This window comes from Salmo trutta, chromosome 17, assembly GCF_901001165.1.
Source record: "Salmo trutta chromosome 17, fSalTru1.1, whole genome shotgun sequence".
Lineage (NCBI taxonomy): Eukaryota > Metazoa > Chordata > Actinopteri > Salmoniformes > Salmonidae > Salmo > Salmo trutta.
In genome coordinates, this window is record NC_042973.1 from 58,115,003 (window position 1) to 58,140,175 (window position 25,173).

The 25,173-nt window shown below is 40.5% G+C and overlaps 1 protein-coding gene and 1 pseudogene across 1 annotated transcript in view; both read right to left on the reverse strand.

Moving 5' to 3' along the window:
- LOC115152486 (zinc finger protein 135-like) overlaps window positions 1-15,847 on the reverse strand; it is a 43,833-nt pseudogene extending 27,986 nt beyond the window's left edge.
- A 7,771-nt stretch (window positions 15,848-23,618) lies between these two features.
- Window positions 23,619-25,173, reverse strand: part of LOC115151395 (zinc finger protein 501-like) — a gene marked incomplete at its 3' end in the record, with an annotated part of 77,698 nt that continues 76,143 nt past the window's right edge. The window contains exon 3 of the mRNA XM_029695301.1: window positions 23,619-24,244. Coding sequence (XP_029551161.1) covers window positions 23,619-24,244 — 626 coding nt within the window. The remainder of the gene's footprint in view (window positions 24,245-25,173) is intronic.

A 25,173-nucleotide genomic window follows, 5' to 3' on the forward strand; every position in this document is an offset into this window, starting at 1 on the left:
CTTTGGACAATTTCGTGGTTTAATTGCCTCTGTGATTTAAACATAGTACTACATTTTATGTAATATTTACGTTGTAAGTCAGCTAGCTGGCTGGTTAAGTTAGCACTAGTCTAGTCGCTAATGCTAACTAGCTATTATCCCCGACCATGAGTTCACTAAGCTACTCTCCTCCTGTTAAAGAAGAGGTCTGCTGGACGGAGAAAGAAGCTCTGGGGCTGAACGTTGTCGTGAAAGAGGAGAAGGAAGAGGAGGATGTCACAGTAAAACAAGAAGTAGAGGGTGAGGCTGTTACAGTGAAAGAAGAAGAGAAAGACGTTACAGAGAAAGACACCTTCAGAGTGAAAGAGGAGGAGGATGTTACTGTGAAAGAAGAGGAGGAAGATGCAGTCTTTGGAGTGGAGGATGAAGTGAAAGAAGATGAAGACGTTTTTGGAATGAAGGATGAAGAGGGGGAGATCACTGTCACATTAGAGGAAGACGAAGAAGAGAAGACTGGAGAACTGATTAACACCAGTAAATACAGTGAGTACTATCTTATAAAACAGGAACATTGATCTGATTAACACCAGTAAATACAGTGAGTACTATCTAATAAAACAGGGACATTGATCTGATTAACACCAGTAAATACAGTGAGTACTATCTAATAGAACAGGAACATTGATCTGTTTAACACCAGTAAATACAGTGAGTACTATCTAATAAAACAGGGACATTGATCTGATTAACACCAGTAAATACAGTGAGTACTATCTAATAAAACAGGGACATTGATCTGATTAACACCAGTAAATACAGTGAGTACTATCTAATAAAACAGGGACATTGATCTGATTAACACCAGTAAATACAGTGAGTACTATCTTATAAAACAGGAACATTGATCTGATTAACACCAGTAAATACAGTGAGTACTATCTAATAAAACAGGGACATTGATCTGATTAACACCAGTAAATACAGTGAGTACTATCTTATAAAACAGGGACATTGATCTGATTAACACCAGTAAATACAGTGAGTACTATCTAATAAAACAGGGACATTGATCTGATTAACACCAGTAAATACAGTGAGTACTATCTAATAAAACAGGGACATTGATCTGATTAACACCAGTAAATACAATGAGTACTATCTTATAAAACAGGGACATTGATCTGATTAACACCAGTAAATACAGTGAGTACTATCTAATAAAACAGGGACATTGATCTGATTAACACCAGTAAATACAGTGAGTACTATCTTATAAAACAGGAACATTGATCTGATTAACACCAGTAAATACAGTGAGTACTATCTAATAAAACGGACATTGATCTGATTAACACCAGTAAATACAGTGAGTACTATCTTATAAAACAGGGACATTGATCTGATTAACACCAGTAAATACAGTGAGTACTATCTAATAAAACAGGGACATTGATCTGATTAACACCAGTAAATACAGTGAGTACTATCTAATAAAACAGGGACATTGATCTGATTAACACCAGTAAATACAGTGAGTACTATCTTATAAAACAGGAACATTGATCTGATTAACACCAGTAAATACAGTGAGTACTATCTAATAAAACAGGGACATTGATCTGATTAACACCAGTAAATACAGTGAGTACTATCTAATAAAACAGGGACATTGATCTGATTAACACCAGTAAATACAGTGAGTACTATCTTATAAAACAGGGACACAAACCATTTTCAAGTCTTGCCATTGACTTTCAAGACGATTTAAGTCCAAACTGTAACTAGGCCACTCAGGAACATTCAATGTCATCTTGGTAAGCTCCTCCAGTGTAGATTTGGCCTTGTGGTTTAGGTTATTGTCATTTTAGGACGGTTTTCTGTATTCAGATCTTTGAAATGCTCTCTACCTACGTAACATTTAGTGTCTCCTTATGTTACACTGGGAAAACAGTTTTCATGGGCACAGAAATCCTAAATCATTTCAGAGTTTGCAAATCCAATGGTTCTAACCGAGAGTCACCTTAACTTTATTGACGACACCCAAATGGATACTGTCATTAACACAGTTCTTCAATAATTACACATAATTCTTAATACTGTAGCTGTTTAGTTACAGTCACATGTTCAACTATCATCAGCTGATCCAGGAAATCATTTTCTGAATGACAGTCACATGACAAACATCACGACATGCAACAACAACCAAAGTGCTTCTTCATTCATTACTCAGGTAAAGACAGTTATGCTGTGCTCCACGTTGGATCCAACATCCCTAACAAATTGATGTTTATAAAGTGTTATTGTCTGCTTGATTTACAGTAGGGTCTCATTAGTCTGTCTGGACACAGAGATACTTAGCTCATAATGTGTAGAGAACTGTTCCTTGATGGATAGGCTATTGTACAATACACAGAGATATTTTCCTTTATTCAGGACATTTAGAATGACAACCCATTACAGAGTAGCCTAGTGGGATTATTCACAAAATTATCTGGTGATCAGGTTATGAAATGTCATGACAAAGACATTTTAGTTTCCATGTTTCACCTGAAATATTTAATGATTTATAGTCCTAGGTCTATGTTATTGTTAGGTGAAGTTATGGGTCCTACAGTAGGTCTATGTTGTTGTTAGGTGAAGTTATGGGTCCTACAGTAGGTCTATGTTATTGTTAGGTGAAGTTATGGGTCCTACAGTAGGTCTATGTTATTGTTAGGTGACGTTATGGGCCAATTTGGGTACATTTATTTTACAAACGCTCATTGACAGACTGGTAGCAAAGCTAGTCAAGGAGCATTTTACTGGTTGAAGTGTTTTTTTTAAAGTATAAAGCAGTTGATTTGCGACAACACATATTATATTAAGCAGGACATTCAAATGAGCCTAACAATTATAATCCAAAGTAGTGTGAAATATACTCATAAGCAACCTGGAAATGGAGGCTGTTTTTGCTGGCAGCCTGTAAGTTTCCCCACTGTGGTGAATTAGTGAATAGACAACAGAGCTTCATGTTTCCTTGAGTAGCACTCCTGATCTTTCTTTGTAATATTCAGAATACCTTGTGAAAAACCAAAATCTTTGCTCACCATTTTTGCTCCATGCAGATATGCTACATCCATAACTAGTGGTTTCCTCATTACCAGATATACTACATCCATAACTAGTGGTTTCCTCATTACCAGATATACTACATCCATAACTAGTGGTTTCCTCATTACCAGATATACTACATCCATAACTAGTGGTTTCCTCATTACCAGATATACTACATCCATAACTAGTGGTTTCCTCATTACCAGATATACTACATCCATAACTAGCGGTTTCCTCATTAGCAGGGAGGAGTTTCTGCAATCAAATTGTGTGCGCATTGCCCTCGTGCCGCAATTTTAGCAAACACAGAAAGGGGCCTATATTGGAGAGCGAAAGTCGTCTGGCACACTGCTTAGAGTTTCAACAACTTTAATAATTTATTTCTAGCCTACAATCATCGATGTTACTACTAATGTGAAAACAAGACTAAATATGACTATTCTTGCTCATTTTAAGACAGTTGTCAAATAATTTTAACATTCATTACAGACGTCAATTGTTGTACAACATCATGGCTACGCTGTTGGCATCATCCTTTTACAGTGGATTCTGCTGTTGTGGGCCTTTAACCATCTGTCTGACTTTGTTGTTCACACAGGAGAGATACGGGACAGTCGTGGATCCTCTGGGGAGCCTCAACAACATCATGATGCTGACGAGGAAGAGAAGAGTCTCTCCAGATCAGAACACCTCAATAAACACCAGCAGAGACCCACAGGGAAGAGAACTCACTGCTGCTCTGACTGTGGGAAGAGATTCACCTCCCCATCAGGCATTAAAATTCATCAGAGAATCCACACAGGAGAGAAACCTTATAGCTGTCATCAATGTGGGAAGAGTTTTACCACATCTGGCCATCTGACTCAACACCAGAGAACACACACAGGAGAGAAACCTTATAGCTGTGTTCAATGTGGGAAGAGTTTTGGTCAATCTGGAGCTCTGACAGTGCACCAGAGAACACACACAGGAGAGAAATCTTATATCTGTGATTTTTGTGGGAAGAGTTTTGTTCGATCTGCCCATCTGACATTACACCAGAGAACACACACGGGAGAGAAACCTTATAGCTGTGATCAATGTGGGAAGAGTTTTGGTCAATCTGGAGATCTGACAGTGCACCAGAGAACACACACAGGAAAGAAACCTTATAGCTGTGATCAATGTGGGACGAGTTTTGGTCAATCTGGAGATCTGACTCTACACCAGAGAACACACACAGGAGAGAAACCTTATAGCTGTGGTCAATGTGGGAAGAGTCATGTTTCATCTAGCAATCTGACTCTACACCGGAGAACACACACAGGAGAGAAACCTTATAGCTGTGTTCAATGTGGGAAGAGTTTTAGTCAATCTAGCAGTCTGACTGTACACAAGAGAACACACACAGGAGAGAAACCTCTTAGTTGTGACCAGAGATAATCTGATAAAAGATCTCTGATCAAATATCAGAAAATACATGGAGTTGTTTCATGATATTAATGTCACAATGTAGAATGTTTTTAACATTGTAGTAGGAGTATTTTAATGATGTCACAATGTAGAACCCTAAACGTTTGTCCCCTGTTCTATTGATTTCAACATGAAATGGATATTAGCCTCAGGGGGAAAATCCAGGCTCTGAGATGAAAGGGTACTATTTATCTGATATAACAAAAAGTGACTAACAAAAAAAGAGTTGTTACACTTGGTGACCCACTTCAATCAAAATGCATCACTTCAAAATGTAGCCAGCTGTTTTCTACAAATTGTCCTCTAACCAGGGATGTACACGTTATTCCCAGATTCTGTGTTTTTTTTTAGCTGTTAGTTTTAACAGGACGTGCAACCTCATCTCCCTCCTCTCGGCACAATTGATTTCAACATGATATCGATGAGTTATGACAAATAAGTGTTGTGTTCCTTTGTTTAGGGACCCCTACATTTAAATGCATCACTCCAAAATGTAGCTGACTGTCTTCTGCAGGTTGTCCTCTAACCAGAGAGGTAAACGATATCTCCCATTTCCATGTGTTTATTTTAGTTGTTAGTTTCAACATCACGTACAACCTGATTTCCCCCCTAATCGATATCAGTGATTTATTGCTACTTGTCAAAACAACAGCGTTTCTGGTGCTTGTGCAGTTCATAAGGTGCTTGTTTAAAAAAATACAAGTAATATGATTATTGTGGCAGATGTTTGTGTATATTGCACATTTTATGTTTAGGTTTTCAATACATCACAAACCGTTTCTGCATATTGGTGATTGATTTGGACACTTTAAAACTGTTTTGACATTGGGGCTATCCCATCTAGCAAAATGTAATTGAAAAGAATACTATGCCCGACGGCCAATAATCAATTTGTCTATAATCAACTTTATTAACAATCCTACATCACTCCAGTATTTCTTTACAACATTCAAATGCTAATTGTCTTTATTCCACTACTGAAGAAGCATGACTCAAATCACCTCATATTTCAAACATTCAGCCTGACAAAATATATGTTTTATTATTCCATGCCTCACCATTAAGTTAATTATTGCCAATACATATTAACAAAGGGGTGTACATTTGGTCACAATTTATTTTGACTGCATATTTTTCCGTATTAGAGATGAGTTTTGTTTGGACTCGTTCCAAGTGGAATAGAAGCTAGTGAGTTTTAGGAAGACGAGAGTTCTAGAAGCTAGTGAGTTTTAGGAAGACGAGTGTTCTAGAAGCTAGTGAGTTTTAGGAAGAGGAGAGTTCTAGAAGCTAGTGAGTTTTAGGAAGACGAGTGTTCTAGAAGCTAGTGAGTTTTAGGATTCTATAGAAAGAAAAAGGAGAAAAGATACGATCCTATTTAATATTATTATTTAGAAATACGTGTTTTTTTTCTTGTTTTTAATTGTTGACAGCCAGTAGACACCATGTTTATATTGGTAAAGGTGAATCATTGTAGTTGATTATAATGTGAAATGGAAGTTGTTTTCTGTAGGTGGTGAGCAAACTTGTCCAACTAAAATATAGGATATATTTTTTGTCTTAAGGGGGAAGGTGTTACAGGCTTTGGTTTTTCCATTTATATTTTGAGGTTGGACTTTAGCACGTCTAGCTCGTTAGCACGTCTAGCTCGTTAGCACGTCTAGCCCGTTAGCACGTCTAGCTCGTTAGCACGTCTAACGTTAGCGCGTCTAGCTCGTTAACACGTCTAGCTCGTTAGCACGTCTAACGTTAGCGCGTCTAGCTCGTTAACACGTCTAGCTCCGTTAGCACGTCTAGCTCGTTAGCACGTAGGACGCACTGATTGGTGTCACCTCGTTAGTCAATGTGTTACACCTGTGCTGGCTTGTCCATCTCGTTATGGTTGAATATTGCATCCAATTGATATTTTAATCAATGGATTTTCCTCGGAATGTTCATTAGTCTTTCAGTTGTTAGTCTTCTGTTTTTTATCCTCTTATGTTTGTTGTGTAGTAAATATTTCTGTTTATTTTCATTGTTTTTTTATTAGTTTTTTTCCTGTGAAGCCATTGCTTTGCATCCATGTCTGAAATGTGCTAGTTTCCCTGTGGCTCAGTTGGTAGAGAATGGTGTTTGCAACGCCAGGGGTTGTGGGTTCGATTCCCACTGGAGTCCAGTACGAGAATTTTTTTTTTTTTTTAAATCATTATGAAATGTATGCATTCAATACTGTAAGTCGCTCTGGATAAGAGCGTCTGCTAAATGACTAAAATGTAAATAGCTTGATTTGACTTGAACATATTGCAAAACAAATGAACCCAATGACCGACAATCAACAGACGTAATTATTATTTTTGTATTTTTTTTTACCTTTATTAAACTAGGCAAGTCAGTGAAGAACAAATTCTTATTTATAATGACGGCCTACCAGGGAACAGTGGGTTAACTTCCTTGTTCAGGGGCAGAACAACATATTTTTATGCCCTCTTGCAAATCCAATGAGCACATATTTTGGTCCATCTTAGTATGAAAAACAGTATCAATTCAGTATATCTTCCACTATGTCAAAACAGTATCACTTTTCAACCAACCCAGTGCATTTGTTGAAACTGAAAAGTTTTGAAGTCAACAATACGTCAAAGGATTCAACAACTGAAAACTGAAACAAACAATTGGATCAAACAGATCAATCCCACTGGACATTAGGTTTCATTCAGACCCTGCAGGGTTTAGATTCAGCCAGAACTAGTTAAACTAGGACATTTAAGTAGATTTCCTGAACGTGGCAAAATTAGGCTTAGTTAGTTGGAGACTGGAGTCCTGGAGTCAGGTAAGTAAGCCTAAATGAGAACACCTGGGTTAATCCGGATTAGGTTCAGTATGACCACCTGGGTTAAGCCTGATTAGGTTCAGTATGAACACCTGGGTTAATCCTGATTAGGTTCAGTATAAACACCTGGGTTAATCCTGATTAGGTTCAGTATGAACACCTGGGTTAATCCTGATTAGGTTCAGTATGAACACCTGGGTTAAGCCTGATTAGGTTCAGTATGAACACCTGGGTTAATCCTGATTAGGTTCAGTATGAACACCTGGGTTAAGCCTGATTAGGTTCAGTATGAACACCTGGGTTAAGCCTGATTAGGTTCAGTATGAACACCTGGGTTAAGCCTGATTAGGTTCAGTATGAACACCTGGGTTAAGCCTGATTAGGTTCAGTATGAACACCTGGGTTAAGCCTGATTAGGTTCAGTATGAACACCTGGGTTAATCCTGATTAGGTTCAGTATGAACACCTGGGTTAATCCTGATTAGGTTCAGTATGAACACCTGGGTTAATCCTGATTAGGTTCAGTATGAACACCTGGGTTAATCCTGATTAGGTTCAGTATGAACACATGCTGTTGGTCTAGTGGTGCTCATTAAAACCCGGAATAGAAAACACCAATACTGGTGTGAATCTGGAGACAAAACAATGGCAGAGGCAAAAATAATTTGTTCAAAAAATAATTTGGTGTGTATGAAAAAAATGCTCCAAAACAAATGTTGTCAAACCATCCAGTTATTCAAGGTAAAAACCACACTGCTGCTACTGAGCAGTAGAACAAGAGGGTTGGGCTGCAATTTGCTGTGAATTCAGTGGAAATGTAACCACAAGAAGAGTACAACTTCAGGTGAGATATCTGCATTATTATCAGGATTACAAGAAGAAACAACAACAATTTGAGGTGAGATATCTGCATTATTATCAGGATTACAAGAAGAAACAACAACTAGAGGTGAGATATCTGCATTATTATCAGGATTACAAGAAGAAACAACAACTAGAGGTGAGATATCTGCATTATTATCAGGATTACAAGAAGAAACAACAACTAGAGGTGAGATATCTGCATTATTATCAGGATTACAAGAAGAAACAACAACTAGAGGTGAGATATCTGCATTATTATCAGGATTACAAGAGGAAACAACAACTAGAGGTGAGATATCTGCATTATTATCAGGATTACAGGAAGAAACAACAACTAGAGGTGAGATATCTGCATTATTATCAGGATTACAGGAAGAAACAACTTCAGGTGAGATATCTGCATTATTATCAGGATTACAAGAAGAAACAACAACTAGAGGTGAGATATCTGCATTATCAGTATTTCACATTTCTCATATTCATATTTTTGTGACATAACTTTTATTAAATGTTATCTGCCTTTTATAGACTCTGTGGAAGAACCTTAAACTGGCTTTAAAACGAGAGAAAGCAGAGATCAGAAGAGAGAGATTTACTACTGGTGGTGGACCACCAAAACAACACAACACTGATGAATTGAGTGACTTCCTGTCTGGAATAATAGAGCAGCAGCAACATCTGGATGGTATACCAGATGATGACCAACCTCTGGATGGTATACCAGATGATGACCAACCTCTGGATGGTATACCAGATGATGACCAACCTCTGGATGGTATACCAGATGATGACCAACCTCTGGACGGTATACCAGATGATGACCAACCTCTGGACGGTATACCAGATGATGACCAACCTCTGGATGGTATACCAGACGATGACCAACCTCTGGACGGTATACCAGACGATGACCAACCTCTGGACGGTATACCAGACGATGACCAACCTCTGGACGGTATACCAGACGATGACCAACCTCTGGACGGTATACCAGACGATGACCAACCTCTGGATGGTATACCAGACGATGACCAACCTCTGGATGGTATACCAGACGATGACCAACCTCTGGATGGTATACCAGACGATGACCAACCTCTGGATGGTATACCAGACGATGACCAACCTCTGGATGGTATACCAGATGATGACCAACCTCTGGATGGTATACCAGATGATGACCAACCTCTGGATGGTATACCAGATGATGACCAACCTCTGGATGGTATACCAGACGATGACCAACCTCTGGATGGTATTCCAGATGATGACCAACAGGTTTGAAGAGCCAGCACACAGTGAGGGTGGAATGTGAACAGGTTGGAAGAGCCAGTACACAGTGAGGGTGTAATGTGAACAGGTTGGAAGAGCCAGTACACAGTGAGTGTGTAATGTGAACAGGTTGGAAGAGCCAGTACACAGTGAGGGTGTAATGTGAACAGGTTGGAAGAGCCAGTACACAGTGAGGGTGGAATGTGAACAGGTTGGAAGAGCCAGTACACAGTGAGGGTGGAATGTGAACAGGTTGGAAGAGCCAGTACACAGTGAGTGTGTAATGTGAACAGGTCGGAAGAGCCAGTACACAGTAAGGGTGGAATGTGAACAGGTTGGAAGAGCCAGTACACAGTGAGGGTGTAATGTGAACAGGTTGGAAGAGCCAGTACACAGTGAGGGTGTAATGTGAACAGGTTGGAAGAGCCAGTACACAGTGAGGGTGTAATGTGAACAGGTTGGAAGAGCCAGTACACAGTGAGGGTGGAATGTGAACAGGTTGGAAGAGCCAGTACACAGTGAGTGTGTTCCCTCCACATCTGCTATAACATCCCTGAGGGAAGATGCTGCCACCACGTTTCAGCAGAGAACAAAGAAGATGACCATGCATGAAGCGTTAACCAGAGAATTTCATGAGCATAAAATGAAATATCTGAAGGAAGAACATGACATGAGAATTGTCCAGGTTGAATTGGATATGAAGTTGGAAGAGAGAGGTATGATCCTAAAAAGAGACAGTAATGAGACAATAGTGATGACCAGCCATGGTGAACAATATGATATGTAAAACTATACATGTTTTGTCATTTGGATATTCATGAGTGAGAGTATTTTAATCACCACAAACTACATTTTAAACCAGTCTTGGTTTAGTCACTCATTTCATTTTGCTTCACACTATTTGAATTTTTTACAGAACAAACATTATCAAACCAAAAATAATCCATAATGAACACATTCCATATTTAAATGCATCTCATCTAGTTGAAATGCTGCAATGTGAAGCAACTCTGTGCAACTGTGCAAGTCCTCGTTGGTCATTGACTGTCTCAGTCATGGACACATCTGCTTGATGCTGATCATGGGAGGATCAGGACAGTCATGGGAACATCTGCTTGATGCTGATCATGGGAGGATCATGACAGTCATGGGAACATCTGCTTAATGCTGATCAGCGGAGGATCAGGACAGCCATGGGTACATCTGCTTGATGCTGATCATGGGAGGATCAGGACAGCCATGGGTACATCTGCTTGATGCTGATCGTGGGAGGATCAGGACAGCCATGGGTACATCTGCTTGATGCTGATCGTGGGAGGATCAGGACAGTCATGGGAACATCTGCTTGATGCTGATCGTGGGAGGATCAGGACAGCCATGGGTACATCTGCTTGATGCTGATCATGGGAGGATCAGGACAGCCATGGGTACATCTGCTTAATGCTGATCAGCGGAGGATCAGGACAGCCATGGGTACATCTGCTTGATGCTGATCGTGGGAGGATCAGGACAGCCATGGGTACATCTGCTTGATGCTGATCATGGGAGGATCAGGACAGCCATGGGTACATCTGCTTAATGCTGATCAGCGGAGGATCAGGACAGCCATGGGTACATCTGCTTGATGCTGATCGTGGGAGGATAAGAACAGCCATGGGTACATCTGCTTGATGCTGATCGTGGGAGGATCAGGACAGTCATGGGAACATCTGCTTGATGCTGATCGTGGGAGGATCAGGACAGCCATGGGTACATCTGCTTGATGCTGATCGTGGGAGGATCAGGACAATCATGGGTACATCTGCTTGATGCTGATCATGGGAGGATCAGGACAGTCATGCTGCTTCAGGTAGTTGTGCAGCACAGCCGTAGCAATGATCACCTTGCAGCATCTTCTTGGTTTGAAACAAAGTGTAGTGCGTAAACACTGGAATCAATGTTTCCATACTCCAAACATACGCTGGACCATCACTCTGGTATGGATATGAGCTCTGTTGTATCTTTGCAGCTCAGCTGTTGTGGGATTTATGTATGGAGTGAATAAAAACTTACTCTGACCAGATTACTATATAGTAACTATTAGTAGACCATATTATTATGTAGTAACTATTAGTAGAACATTTTACTATGTAGTAACTATTAGTAGACCATATTACTATGTAGTAACTATTAGTAGACCATATTACTATGTAGTAACTATTAGTACACCATGTTGCTATGTAGTAACTATTAGTAGACCACGTTACTATGTAGTAACTATTAGTAGACCACGTTACTATGTAGTAACTATTAGTAGACCATATTACTATGTAGGAACTATTAGTAGACCATGTTACTGTGTAGTAACTATTAGTAGACCATATTACTATGTGGTAACTATTAGTAGACCATGTTACTATGTAGTAACTATTAGTAGACCATATTACTATGTAGTAACTATTAGTAGACCATGTTTCTCACCCTAATATCCACTGTCACCAAGTAGTTGTCCACTATGTTGTCCTCTCTGAAACTGAGACCAATGAAGAGTTGAGGGAAATCCTTCCATCCTGAGTTGCACCTTTCCAACAGGCAACAATGTTTGACAACTCTAAATGAGGAGTTCATCCACCCTGAACATTGATGGATACCCAGTTGTTATGGTTACGGTACTCCTCAGCATCAGGAGTTGATGGAAAACCAGTTGTTATGGTTACGGTACTCCTCAGCATCAGGAGTTGATGGTAAACCAGTTGTTATGGTTACGGTACTTCTCAGCATCAGGAGTTGATTGACAACCAGTTGTTATGGTTACGGTACTCCTCAGCATCAGGAGTTGATGTAAAACCAGTTGTTATGGTTACAGTACTCCTCAGCATCAGGAGTTGATGGTAAACCAGTTGTTATGGTTACAGTACTCCTCAGCATCAGGAGTTGATGGTAAACCAGTTGTTATGGTTACGGTACTCCTCAGCATCAGGAGCTGATGGACACTTGTTGGGAACAAGACATCCATCTAACCAGCCAATCACTCCTGGGAACTGCCCATATTCAGATATTCATATTGCCCTTTATAGTTGGCTTGACCAGCAGCATCAGGAAACTAGATGTAAAGACTCCTCCTGCAGACTTTATAGTTGGCTTGACCAGCAGCATCAGGAAACTTGATGCAAAGACTCCTCCTGCAGACTTTATAGTTGGCTTGGCCAGCAGCATCAGGAAACTAGATGTAAAGACTCCTCAGTTCACAAATGGCCCTGCAGACTTTATAGTTGGCTTGGCCAGCAGCATCAGGAAACTAGATGTAAAGACTCCTCCTGCAGACTTTATAGTTGGCTTGACCAGCAGCATCAGGAAACTAGATGTAAAGACTCCTCCTGCAGACTTTATAGTTGGCTTGGCCAGCAGCATCAGGAAACTAGATGTAAAGACTCCTCCTGCAGACTTTATAGTTGGCTTGACCAGCAGCATCAGGAAACTAGATGTAAAGACTCCTCCTGCAGACTTTGTGAACTATTAAACACACAGTTGCTTCACTGGCACTGACACAAATCACCAGTTTCACAATGAAATATTCCAGATGCCAAAAACCTCAGTGATCAGAACTTGGAGAGAATTGAGACAGAGAGGAAAGTCTAGGCTCAAGCAGAGATATTATCTCCAATGCATTTTCTTTGTACATAAGAAAGCGGTCTCAAGGTAATGTAATGTAATGGATTCCTCCTATCCACAAGTACTGGTCTGGCCTCTGTAGTGCATGTTGGTCTTCATTTAGACATTCCACATAGTCCAGGCTCCCTCACAAACAGTACTAAGCAGAAGTTAAACCTGCCTCTTTGAAAGATTCATTTAATCTTCCATTTAGTCCTGGAGTAGCTCTAATCCTCCCTCTTGCAATCGGCTTTGATTAGTCCAGAACAGCTAAATCTACGACTATTGTAAGATAACTCAAAGCGACATGCACAGACTTAAGACAGCTCAAACAAGCATTTTAGTCTGGGACTAAGCTTAAGCCTTGTCTGTGAAACCAGCCCTGAGTGTTTTATATAATATTACTAAATGTGTTTATTTCTGTGTTGCAGTCAAGAAATGGAACAGCAAGGCCACAGAACATGACATAAGCAGAGCTGTGGGAGACCACCTCAAGCCCCTGGTAGAGCCGGGGGTGGTGTTTACCACTCCACCACGCCTTCAGCAGGCTGGAAAAGTGGGATTGATACTGTTTTTCATATTAAGACGGACCAAGATACGTGTTGCTTTTACACATATTTGTTGATTGGTCAGTCATCGGGTCCATTTGTTTTACAATATGTTTAAATCAAATCAAGCTTTATTTATACAGCACATTTCAGACATGGATGCAACGCAATGGTTTCACAGGGGAAAAAAACGATGAAAACAAACAGAAATATTTAGTACACAACAAACAGAGGATAAAAAACAAGATTAACAACTGAAAGACTAATGAGCACCCTAAAGAAATGACATTGATTAAAATATTAACAATTGGATGCAACATCCAACCCACGAGCTAGACGTGCTAACGAGCTAGACGGGCTAACGAGCTATACAGGCTAACGAGCTAGACGTGCTAACGAGCTAGACGTGCTAACGAGCTAGACGTGCTAACGAGCTAGACGTGCTAACGAGCTAGACATGCTAAAGTCCAACCTCAAAACATAAATGGAAAAACCAAAGCCTGTAACACCTTCCCCTTTAAGACAACAAATATATCCTATATTTTTGTTGGAAAAGTTTGCTCACCACCAACAGAAAACAACTTCCATTTCACATTTTAATCAACTACAATGCTTCACCTTCTACAATATAATCACTGGCTGTCAACAATTAAAAACAAGAAAAAAACACGTATTTCTAAATAATAATATACAATAGTATTATTTTTCTCATTTTTCTTCTATAGAATCCTAAAACTCACTAGCTTCAAGAACTCAAGTCTTCCTAAAACACACTAGAACTCTCTTTCTAAATCCCACCAGCTTCTAGAACTCTCGTCTCCTTGGAACGAGCCCAAACAAAATTCATCTCCAATAGGAAAAACATGCAGTAAAAATAAATAAAAGATCCATGGCAAAGCACTGGCTAAACGCAAAACACAAATCTTATATCCATTTGGGGGGAAATCCGGTTGAATCTGCTCTTCAAACTAACACAACAAAACAAAAAACACATGGAAATGGAGATATCTTTTACCTCACTGGTTAGAGGACAACCTGCAGAAGACAGTCAGCTACATTTTGGAGTGATGCATTTAAATGTAGGGGTCGCTAAACAAAGGAACACAACACTTATTTGTCATCACTCATTAATATCATGTTGAAATCAATTGTACCGAGAGGAGGGAGATGAGGTTGCACGTCCTGTTAAACTAACAGCTCAAAAACCACACGGAATCTAGGAATAATGTGTACATCACTGGTTAGAGGACAACTTGTAGAAAACAGCTAGCTACATTTTGAAGTGTTGCATTTTGATTCAAGTGGGGCACCAACGTGGTAAGTGTAACACAACTCTTTTTTGTTAAATCTCATAAATAGTAACTCTTTCAATTCAGAGCCTGTATTTTTCCATAAGGCTGATATCCATATCATGTTGAAATCAATAGAACAGGGGACAAACGTTTAGGTTTCTACATTGTGACACTATTAAAATATTCCTACTACAATGTTAAAACATTCTACATTGTGACATTAATTCATTGATATCATGAAACAACTCCTTCATGTATTTTCTGGTGTTTGATCAGATGTCTTATCAGAGAATGTTCACAGCTATAAGGCTATAAGGTTTCTCTCCTGTGTGTGTTCTCTGGTGTGATACCAGTTGGTCAGATCGACCAAAACTCATCCCACATTGAACACAGCTATAAGGTTTCTCTCCTGTGTGTGTCCTATGGTGTACAGTCAGATGGTAAGATCTAGTAAAACTCTTCCCACATTGATAACAGCTATAAGGTTTCTCTCCTGTGTGTATTCTCTGGTGCACTGTCAGATCTCCAGATTGACCAAAACTCTTCCCACATTGACCACAGCTATAAGATTTCTCTCCTGTGTGTGTTCTCTGGTGTACAGTCAGAATGCTTGATGTAGTGAAACTCTTCCCACATTGATCACAGCTAAAAGGTTTCTCTCCTGTGTGGATTCTCTGGTGTTTAGTTAGATAGCTAGATGTAGTGAAACTCTTCCCACATTGATCACAGCTATAAGGTTTCTCTCCTGTGTGGATTCTCTGGTGTTTAGTTAGACAGCTAGATGTAGTGAAACTCTTCCCACATTGATCACAGATAAAAGGTTTCTCTCCTGTGTGGATTCTCTGGTGTTTAGTTAGACAGCTAGATGTAGTGAAACTCTTCCCACATTGATCACAGCTATAAGATTTCTCTCCTGTCTTGATGCTCTGATGAATTTTAATGCCTGATGAGGTGCATCTCTTCCCACAGTCAGAGCAGCAGTGAGTTCTCTTCCCTGTGCATCTCTGCAAGTGTTTATTGAGGTGTTCTAATGTGGAGAGACTTTTCTCTGCCTCTTCAGCATCATGAGGTTGTTGAGGCTCCCCAGAGGATCCACAATAATTAAGTATCTCTCCTGTGTGAACAACAAAGTCAGACAGATGTTTAAAGGCCCACAACAGTGGAAATCCACTGTAAAAGGTGATGCCAACAGCGTAGCCATGATGTTGTACAACAATTGACGTCTGTAATGAATGTTAAAAGTATTTGACATTTGCCTTAAAATGAGCAAGAATAGTCATATTTTGTCTTCTTTTCACATTAGTAGTAACATCGATGATTGTAGGCTAGAAATAAGTTATTCATGTTGTTGAAACTCTAACCAGTGTGCCAGACGACTTTTGGTCTCCAATATAGGCCCCTTTCTGTGTTTGCTAAAATTGTGGCACGAGGGCAATTTCATTGCAGAAACTCCTCCCTGCTAATGAGGAAACCACTGGTTATGGATGTAGTATATCTGGTAATGAGGAAACCACTAGTTATGGATGTAGTATATCTGCCTGGAGCAAAAATGGTGAGCAAAGATTTTAGTTTTTCACAATGTATTCTGAATGTGAATGGGGGAAACTCAGGGGAGTAACCTCCATTTCCAGGTTGATGATGAGTTCATTTCACACTACTTTGGATTATAATTGTAAGGCTCGTTTGAATGGCCTGTTTAATATAATGTTTGCTACAGCATTAACCTCTCTAGGGTAGGGGGCAGTATTTTCACGGCCGGATAAAAAACGTACCCGATTTAAACTGGTTACTACTCTTTTCCAGAAACTAAAATATGCATATAATTATTTGATTTGGACAGAAAACACCCTAAAGTTTCTAAAACTGTTTGAATGGTGTCTGTGAGTATAACAGAACTCATATGGCAGGCCAAAACCTGAGAAGATTCCATACAGGAAGTGCCCTCTCTGACTATTTCTTGGCCTTCTATAGCCTCTTTATGGAAAATAGAGGATCTCTGCTGTAACGTGACAATTTCTAAGGCTCCCATAGGCTCTCTGAAGGCGCCAGAAAATGGAATGAGATCTCTGCTGTCTCTGGGCTAGGTACAGGAGCGCTGTTTGTGAGGTATCAGGCTGGTGGCTCAGAGACAGGAGATGCGCAGCCACGAGAGTACTCCATGTTTTTCTTCACCAGTTTGAATGAATACAATATCGAGAAGTGGCCATGGTTTTCTTTCAGCCTTTGAATGAAAACAACTTTGCCCGGTTGGAATATTATCGCTATTTTACGAAAAAAATAGCATAAAAATTGATTTTAAACAGCGTTTGACATGCTTCGAAGTACGGTAATGGAATATTTTGCATTTTTTTTGTCACCACATGCGTCCTCGCGCCACCGTTCGGATAGGGACCTGAACGCACTGACAAAACAGAGGATATTTAAACATAACTATGGATTATTTTGAACCAAAACAACATTTGGTGTTGTAGTAGAAGTCCTGGGAGTGCATTCTGACGAAGAACAGCAAAGGTAATCCAATTTTTCTACTAGTAAATCTGAGTTTGGTGAGTACCAAACTTGGTGGGTGTCAAAATAGCTAGCCTGTGATGGCCGCGCTATCTACTCAGAATATTGCAAAATGTGCTTTTGCCGAAAAGCTATTTTAAAATCTGACACCACGATTGCATTAAGGAGTTTTGTATCTATAATTCTTAAAATAATTGTTATGTATTTTGTGAACGTTTATCGTGAGTAATTTAGTAAATTCACCGGAAGTTTTCGGTATGTTTGATAGTTCTGAACGTCTCATGCTAATGAAAAAAACTGGTTTTTGATATAAATATGAACTTGATTGAACAAAACATGCATGTATTGTATAACATAATGTCCTAGGAGTGTCATCTGATGAAGATCATCAGAGGTTAGTGCTGCATTTAGCTGTGGTTTTGGTTTTTGTGACATTATATGCTAGCTTGAAAAATGGGTGTCTGATTATTTCTGGCTGGGTACTCTGCTGACATAATCTAATGTTTTGCTTTCATTGTAAAGCCTTTTTGAAATCGGACAATGTGGTTGGATTAACGAGAGTCTTATCTTTAAAATGGTGTAAAATAGTCATATGTTTGAGAAATTGAAGTTATAGCATTTTTAAGGTTTTTGAATATCGTGAGGTCACCGCATGTGTGGGAGGTGGGACAAAAGAGCTCTCTGAGGCATGTTGAGTGGGACTAGGGGCTCCGCAGTAAAATAAAACAATGATAACTACCCTAAACAACAGTATACAAGGCATATTGACATTAGAGAGACATAAAGCAAGGCATAAAGCAATCACAGGTGTTGATTGGGAGAGCTAGCAAAGACAACAACGGGTAAGACAACAACAATTCATCAGCTAAGACAACAACAACTGGTAAAATGGCGATGCATGGGCAGAGAGGGTCAGTTAAATACATACAGGGCCTGAATTCTAGGCTAGGGCCGACAGATAAACAAAACAAACAAAATGGAGTACCGTGATTAATGAACAGTCCAGCAGGCATCAGCTATGTAGCCAAGTGATCATAGGGTCCAGTGAACAGCAATATATGAAACAGGGAAGCCGTTAGGTAGTCGTTACTACGCTAGCCGGGAGATGCGCCTGGCTCGAGGTAAACTGGTGCTAACTTCGAGACAAGTGCGTCACCGACGTCCGGCAAAGGCCGGTTGAGTGCACACCGGACGGAATTACGTCGGCAGACCAGTCATGATGGATCGGCAGGGCTCCGTGTCGACAAAGGGTCCAGGCCAATTGGCAAAAGAGGTATTGTAGCTGGAGTAATTTTGTTTGCTAGCCGGGAGATGCACCTGGCTCGAGGCTAACTGGTGCTACCCAAACGTTTTGGGTAGCCTCCCACAAGCATCCCACAATAAGTTGGGTGAATTTTGGCCCATTCCTCCTGACAGAGTTGGTGTAACTGAGTCAGGTTTGTAGGTCTCCTTGCTCGTACACGCTTTTTCAGATCTGCCCACAAATGTTCTATAGGATTGAGGTCAGGGCTTTGTGATGGCCATTCCAATACATTGTTGTCCTTCAGCCATTTTGCCACAACTTTGGAAGTATGCTTGGGGTCATTGTCCATATGGAAGACTCACTTGCAACCAAGCTTTAACTTCCTGACGGATGTCTTGAGATATTGCTTCAATATATCGACATACTTTTCCTTCCTCATGATGCCATCTATTTTGTGAACTGCACTAGTCCCTATTGCAGCAAAGCACCCCCACAATATGATGCTGCCACCCCTGTGCTTCACATTTGGGATGGTGTTCTTTGGCTTGCAAGCCTCCCCCTTTTCCCTCCAAACATAACGATGGTCATTATGGCCAAACAGTTCTATTTTTGTATAATCAGACCAGATGAAATTTTTTCAAAATGTACGATCTTTGTCCCCATGTGCAGTTGCAAACCGTTGTCTGGCTTTTTCTATGGCAGTTTTGGAGCAGTGGCTTCTTCCTTGGTGAGCGGCCTTTCAGATGTAGGACTCGTTTTACTTTGGATATAGATACTTTTGTACCTGTTTCCTCCAGCATCTTCACAATGTCCTTTGCTGTTGTTCTGGGATTGATTTTCTCTTTTCGCACCAAAGTACGTTAATCTCTAGGAGACAGAACGCGTCTCTATCCTGAGCGGTATGACAGCTGCGTGGTCCCATGGTGTTTATACTTGCGTACTATTGTTTGTACAGATGAACGTGGTACCTTCAGGCGTTTGGAAATTGCTCCCAAGGATGACCCAGACTGAGGTCTTGGCTGATTTCTTTTGATATTCCCATGATGTCAAGCAAAGAGGCACCGAGTTTGAAGGTAGGCCTTGAAATACATCCACAGGTACACCTCCAATTGACTCAAATGATGTCAATTAGCCTATCAGAAGCTTCTAAAGCCATGGCATAATTCTCTGGAATTCTCCAAGCTGTTTAAAGGCACAGTCAACTTAGTGTATGTAAACTTCAAACCCACTGGAATTGTGATTCAGTGAATTATAAGTGAAATAATCTGTCTGTAAACAACTGTTGAAAAAATGACTTGTGTCATGCACAAAGTAGATGTCCTAACCGACTTGCCAAAATTACAGTTAGTTAACAAGAAATGTGTGGAGTGGTTGAAAAACGAGTTTTAATGACGCCAACATAAGTGTATGTAAACTTCCAATTTGACAACAATTTGACCCCCACAGCAAATCTTAACTGCCAATTATAGAATATACTATATAGCCTTGAAATCAGGTTAAAACTATAATTTTGACCTCATGGGTGGCCAGTCCTTGTATTTATAGTGTAGTCAATTCAGGCGGTAGCCCTGAGCTGGACTCAAACCTGGGTCCAGCAACTGTCAAGCCAACATCTTATAACTGTTACACCAAGATGTCTGAACTTCTTGACAAGGTCCCTAGGTTTTGGATTAAGGTTGATACAATAGCTTCCTCTATGAATGTGAGAGTGGTTACATTTCTCCAGCCCCCATCCCTCAGATGTTTACCAAACCAAGGCTCTGGACAGCCATTTTGTTTCTGTTTAAAACCTAGGTTACCCCTTTAAATAAGCCACACAATCAACCAATCAATCTGCAGATCAAACAATAACAAAGTTGTAATTCCATCACTGTTTTGGTTATAAGATGACTATGGGGTTGGAGAAATGTAACTACTTTCAAATTCATAGACAGACCTATGGATGCAAGGACTGGCCATCCATGATATCAACATTATAGTTTTAACCATGTTGAGGCTATACAGTGTTGATTTACATTGTTTCTAAACATTGGAGTAAAAAAAGCTTATTTGGGGTTCTGATGGGGTACAACAGTTGAACTAAGCTCACGAAGCATGTGTTATATTCTTCAAGAATCAATGGCTATAAATTAATAATTTAAAGTCCAAATATGGATGTAGCAATTACATATTTCCCCTTTAACACCACACATCAGCTCAACAACTGCAGAGTTTGTGCCTCTGTATTTAAGACAGTACTTACTAGTGTTAATCAGGGAACGGTTTCTCAAAACCATCTTATGGCTAAGTTCACCGTTAGAACCATTGGACGCCTTAAGATGCGTTTGGGAAACCGGGCCCAGATGTCCAGTTTCCTCCTCTTCTTCCTCCTCCTTTTTGGATGTGACAGTCATCTCCCCCTCCTCCTCTTTCACTCCAAAAACAGCAGCCTCCTCTTCTTGTACAGTAACATCCTCCTCCTCTTTCACTCTGAACGCGTCTTCCTCTTCTTTCACTGAAACGTCTTTCTCTTCTTCTTTCACGGTAACAGCCTCATCCTCTACTTGTTTTTGTATTGTAACATCTTTCTCTTCCTCCTCCTCTTTCACAAGATTTTCTTTCTCCGTCCAGCAGACCTCCTCTTCTTTATCAGGAGGAGAGTAGCTTAGTGAGCTCATGGTCGGGGATGTTAGCTAGCTAGCATTAGCGACTAGCCTAGTTCTAAGCTAACTTAGCAAACCAGTTAGCTGATAAACAACGTAAATATATAATTAAATGGGCCAACAAGTACATACGACAGAAGTGTGTTTAATACACAGCGACTAATATACACCAAAACAGTGTAAAGAGCGTGAATGTTGTAGCTATGTTTGCTAGAAAGCTACCGAGGTGTCTGACTAGCTGTTGTTGTTGAAGGAGCGTCCCGTCCACTAGATTATACGTCACACTGGCAGCATCGCCTGAACCTAAAAGACGCACATCGCCATCTGCTGACTGGAGGGCAACGCAGTTGAGGAACCAAACGTTTATTTTTCATTTATTTCATAAACGTTTAATATTATATTAAGTCGTTCAAAGAGAAGCATGTGTTGATTGATTCGTTTTTAATGAGTGAGAATTTAAAACAAACTTTACACCCACTACATATTTGCATTGAACCATACTTCTGACATGGATCATTTTGACCCCAGAGGCATATCTTTTATCATAGCAAAAATGTGGTTTATTCAATTCTTCCAATTTTTCATGACTTTGTCAATCAACTTGTTCTTAATAAATCTAAATCATGGTTTAGTGTTTCTGTATCAATATGGACTTTTAACAAATTTAAATCCTTTGGAGTCATTTTGACCCAAGCCAAAAGCACCTTTGATAAATAGGACGTTTATTTCAAATCAAAATCACATTTTATTGGTCACATACACGTGTTTAGCAGATGTTATTGCAGGTGTAGCGAAATGCTTGTGGTTCTAGCTACGACAGTGCAGTAATATCTAACAAGTACACAACATATACCCAATACACACAAATCTAAGTATTTGAATCTAGGTTTCTCTGTATACATGATCCATCCCACCAGAGGGTGGAGGGGCTCCCGTATCAGTGGTTTTGACCAGACAGACACACAGTATAGTGCCTCCCATGTACTCTCCTAAGATTGGACTTTTCTATACCACGTATCACTTGACTGTGTACAAAACTGCCCGCGGTAGAAAACTCTGCCAGTGGTAGAAAAATCTGCCAGTGGTAGAAAAATCTGCCAGTGGAATACAGTGTATTCATAAAGTATTAAGACCCCTTCAATTTTTCTACATTTTGTTACATTACAGCCTTATTCTAAAAATGTTGAATATTTTCCCCTCATCAATCTACACACAACACCCCATAGTGACAAACCATTTGCAAATTTATTTCCTTAAGTATTCAGACCCTTTGCTATGAGACTCGAAATTGAGCTCAGATGCATCCTGGTTCCATTGATCATCCTTGAGATGTTTCTACAACTTGATTGGAGTCCACCTGTGGTAAATTCAATTGATTGGACATGATTTTGAAAGGCACACACCTGTCTATATAAGGTCCCACAGTTGTCAGAGCGAAAACCAAGCCATGAGGTCAAAGGAATTGTCCATAGAGCTCTGAGACATTATTGTGTCAAGGCACAGATCTGGGGAAAGGTACCAAAAAATGTCTGCATCATTGAAGGTCCCCAAGAACACAGTGGCCTCCATCATTCTTAAATGGAAAAGGTTTGGAACCACCAAAACTCTTCCTAGAGCTGGCCGCCCGGCCAAACTGAGAAATGGGGGGAGAAGGGCCTTGGTCAGGGAGGAGAACAAGTACCCGATGTTCACTCTGACAGAGCTCCAGAGTTATTCTGTGGAGATGGGAGGACCTTCCAGAAGGACAACCATCTCTGCAGCACTCCACCAATCAGGCGTTTATGGTAGAGAGGCCAGACGGAAGCCACTCCTCAGTAAAAGGCACATGACAGCCCACTTGGAGTTTGCCAAAAGACACCTAAAGGACTCTCAGACCACGAGAAACAAGATTCTCTGGTCTGATTAAACCAAGATTAAACTCTTTGGCCTGAATGCCAAGCGTCACATCTGGAAGAAACCAGGCACCATCCCTACGGTGAAGCATCATGCTGTGGGGATGTTTTTCAGTGGCAGGGACTGGCAGAATAGTCAGGATCGAGGGAAAGATGAACAGAGCAAAGTACAAAGATTTTTCTACTGATGAGGCTCATAGAACAGGGGGAAAACAATTTGGGTTCTACATTGTAACATTATTAATTAAAATACTCCTACTACAATGTTAAAACATTCTACATTGTGACATTTCATTGATATCATGAAACAACTCCTTCATGCATGTATTTTCTGATGTTTGATCAGAGATCTTTTATCAGAGTATCTCTTGTGACATTGATCACAGCTATGAGGTTTCTCTCCTGTGTGTGTTCTCTGGTGTGATACCAGGCTGCTTGACTGAGTAAATCTCTTCCCACATTGATTACAGCTATAAGTTTTCTCTCCTGTGTGTGTTCTCTGGTGTGATATCAGGCTGCTTGACTGAATAAAACTCTTCCCACATTGACTACAGCTATAAGATTTCTCTCCTGTGTGTGTTCTGTGGTGTAGAGTCAGATGGCTAGATGTAACAAAACTCTTCCCACATTGATCACAGCTATAAGGTTTCACTCCTGTGTGTGCTCTCAGATGTACTATCAGCCAGCTTGAGTGATTAAAACTCTTCCCACATTGAGGACAGTTATAAGGTTTGTCTACTGTGTGTATTTTCTGGTGTGATTTTAAATCTGTTGAACTAACAAAACTTTTTCCGCAGTCAGAGCAGTGGTAAGGTTTCTCTCCTGTGTGTGCTCTCAGATGTACTATCAGGCAGCTTGAGTGAGTAAAACTCTTCCCACATTGATCACAGCTAAAAGGTTTCTCTCCAGTGTGTATTCTCTGGTGAGTTTTCAGGCAGCTTGACTGAGTAAAACTCTTCCCACATTGATCACAGCTATAAGGTTTCTCTCCAGTGTGATTTCTCAGGTGTACTTTTAGTGATTCTGATCTTAAGTAACTCTTCCCACAATCAAAACAGTGGTGAGATTTCTCTCCTGTGTGTACTCGCTGGTGTATTTTAAGTTCTGATGAAGATTTGCAACGTTTCCCACAGTCAGAGCAGCAGTGAGGTTTCTTTCCTGTGGGTCTCTGCTGGTGTTTCTTGAGGTGTTCTGATGTGGAGAGACTCTTCTCTGCCTCGTTAGCATCATGATGTTGAGGCTCCCCAGAGGATCCACAATCGTCACGTCTCTCTCCTGTGTGAACAAGTCAGACAGATGGTGAAAGGCCCACAACAGCAGAAATCCACTGTGAAAGGTGATGCCAACAGCGCAGCCATGATGTCTGTAATGAATGTTAAAATTACTTGACAATTGTCTTAAGACAGTCAAGTGAGCAACAATAGACATATTTAGTCTTGTTTTCACATTAATAGTAAGATCAATGATTTTAGGCTAGAAATAAGTAAAAGTTGTTGAAATCCTAAGCAGTGTGCCAGGCGACTTTTGGTCTCCAATATAGGCCCCTTTCTGTGTTTGCTAAAATTGCGACAAGGGCGATGCACATGCAATTTGATTGCAGAAACACCTCCATGCTAATGAGGAAACCGATAGTTATGGATGTACTATATCTGCCTAGAGCAAAAATGGTGAGCAAGGGCCTCCCGAGTGGCGCAGTGGTCTAAGGCACTACATCGCAGTGCTAGCTGTGCCACTAGAGATTCTGGGATCGAGTCCAGGGTTGCATGTTGCATGCCGGCTGCGACCGGGAGGCCCATGGGGCGGCGCACAATTGGCCCACCGTCGTCCGGGTTAGGGGAGGGTTTGGCCGGCAGGGATATCCTTGTCTCATCGCGCACTAGCGACTCCTGTGGCGGGCCGGGCACAGTGCACACTGACCAGGTCACCAGGTGTACGGTGTTTCCTCCGACACA